At 41.3% G+C, this 2695-nt stretch overlaps 1 protein-coding gene across 1 annotated transcript in view; it reads right to left on the reverse strand.

Annotated features, from left to right (window-relative positions):
* The window catches only part of LOC101854777 (CD109 antigen), a gene marked incomplete at its 5' end in the record, with an annotated part of 48268 nt that overhangs the window by 3027 nt on the left and 42546 nt on the right, over window positions 1-2695 (reverse strand). The window contains 1 exon segment of the mRNA XM_013091449.2: window positions 127-236. Within this exon segment, the coding sequence (XP_012946903.1) occupies window positions 127-236 (110 nt within the window).

Here is a 2695-nt window from a genome sequence, read left to right on the forward strand (position 1 = left end):
CGTGCTTGTGAGTGCGAGTGCGAGTGTGTGTTTGTGTGTGTGTGTGTGTGTGTGTGTGTGTGTGTGGTGACTGCATGCGTGTGCGCGTGTGCACGCACACGTTTGTGTATATATGTAAGGACGTACTTGGTGCAGACCATAAGGTTGAACTGGTTGAGTTGATCGTCCAGAAGCACTGTGCTCACGTCGAAAGAAGGAGTGCTCAGCTCAGAATCAACGTTGAATCTGTAGTCAACCTGGAAACGAGAGAAAATGATATTTCTTATGGACAATTGATCAACATTCTTCACTCCGAACTATTTTAGACTAGCGTCTGTTGTGTATTAGCTAGAATGATTTGTCATCGCACACCAGAGACTCGCGTTCGATTCCCGAGAAAGAAATTTTTTTATCGAGCGTCTCTGTTTTGACTGATGCGGCTGTGATGTTGTATCCCTTCCTGGCAGGGTTGGCCCCGATAGGCAAGGTTGAACTCCCCTCCCCCACCCCCTCTCATTTAAATTGTGTCAATGGAGGCGTAAAAACATCCACATAAAAAGAGCACCTTTTATTATACTCTCATGTAGTAGACACTGTAGAGAATCAAAAGAGCTTTGTGCAAAAACATATTACTATAATTATAATACATCAAAAAAGGAAAAGTGTAGAAATGGGTAATTGTCTGCTTCACGACCTGAAAGCTGTTGAAGTGACAACAGCATAGGAGAAAGGTAACAATCAGTAGTTTCAGCTCGTTTTGAGACTAAATAGCTTAAAGTGGTCCGGAATAAAAATCCCGCTCGTGTTCTAAAGGGAAAAAAGCAGAAGTTCGAATATTGGAAAAAGCCTGTTGTGTCAGAAAGCGCTTTTTCTGGACGAGGGCCAAAGATAAACAGTATGCCCTATTGTCCCCCATTCGGTATATTATATATTTGGACCTGCTCTACCGCCCACCTATCCAAGACATTACCTGTACAAACGACCACTTATCTCTCCCTCCCCCCCCCCAACCATCAATTTTGCGTTTTTTCTGCCATCATGATAGATCTACTGTCCCAGACGCCAATTTATCTAAGACAACCACTTTTCCCTCGAAAATGGGTGGCCTTCTTGAGCAGGTTATGGGCTGATTATAAACCTAAAAGAAACACACAGACCATACACATTTTTAACGCTTCACAACATGTTTAATGGGTAATATCTCCAATAAGCTATTGCATCTTTGACAGAATTCCTATACGACATACTACAACTTCTGAACCACATCACAACAGGTTTCTCAAATTCGCTGCCCGCAGGCCAAATGAGCCCTGCAGAACGAAATTTCGCCGTCTCTTCTTGACATCAAGGTTTAGTGTTAGTGCAGCCCAAATGTGGCTCATGTATTCCACTAGAAAGTTTTAAGTATTTGAAAAAAAAAGAGAGAAAATAGCACGACTGATCTAATCTTCTAAAATCTTTGTTGATATCAGTTTATGAACGGGTCTTCCTTTAGGACAAGACTTCTCTTTTTTGTCTATTACTTGCTGCCACAGACTTGGCAGTTCTGCCTCTTACACATAGCTCAGCTACATTTTGGCCACACTAAAACTAAACTTTGACATTAAAATGGGACAGCAAAATATTTTTTTCAACATGCCGCTGCATTGTGGGTCCAGGCTCACCCAGACTTTATCTCCACCAGCCCCCAGGTAATTTGAGTTTGAGACCGCTGCATTGCAACACTTTTTAACAGATTTCAATATCAAATAATTTCAACATTCTTAACAACTTAAGTATCATCAACAAACAGCACATACAATAGATTGCAATATCACCTTCACTGTACAGGTATACTGGCTGACTACACAGTTGGAGAAACAATGCCCATACACGATCATACAATGACTCCAACCGCCTTTTTAAATGGAGGTTTTTTTTTACATTGCCATCGACACAATTTAGATAAATTAGGAAGCAGGCTTCGGCCCTGCCTGCCTAGGGCAAACTGGACTGAAAGGAATACAAAGCCCCAGCAAAAAGACCAGGATACTCGATAAAAATACTTCCCACACGGGAACCGAACTCGGGTCTCCAGCGTACGATGGTGAAGCGGAGAACTGCCACAGATCAGTCGCCAGTTTTCAACAGACCACAAAGAAAAGAGATTTTCAATACATCACCACATTGTCATCTTACGAGTGGCCAGAGGGTGCCGTTGGTAATCCTACGTCTCCCCCCCATTATCGTTTTTATCGGTCTATTTCGCCCTTTCCATGCACTAAATGGCCGTTATCGAGTTCGTGATATGCCCCTCTTTATCCACACTCAAACTACAATTTCTGCAACACAACACACCACCACTTACCTCCACCAAGGCCATTCCAGAGCCAGTAGCAGTGATGTCAACTTGTCCAGGCACGTTTTGGAACTGAAAGTGGTGGTCGAAACGAATTGGATACAATGTTTTATGTTTAAGTCGTGTCTGTGTTTAGCTTAAAGTAAGTGATATATCATATAAATATAATTCGATTTCTCAGTAAAGAACATGAAATGCTTTTTTGTTTTGCTGCTATAGTACTTGTATTTTTGTATTTGTAAAGTTGTAAAGCACTTATAGCATGTGTTCTTTATCGCAGTTGAGCACAATATAAATGTCATATATATATATACTACTACTACTCTGATGATGATGATGATGATGATGATGATGATGATGATGATGATGATGATGATG

This window comes from Aplysia californica, unplaced genomic scaffold (genome assembly GCF_000002075.1).
Source record: "Aplysia californica isolate F4 #8 unplaced genomic scaffold, AplCal3.0 scaffold00036, whole genome shotgun sequence".
In the NCBI taxonomy this organism is placed as follows: domain Eukaryota; kingdom Metazoa; phylum Mollusca; class Gastropoda; order Aplysiida; family Aplysiidae; genus Aplysia; species Aplysia californica.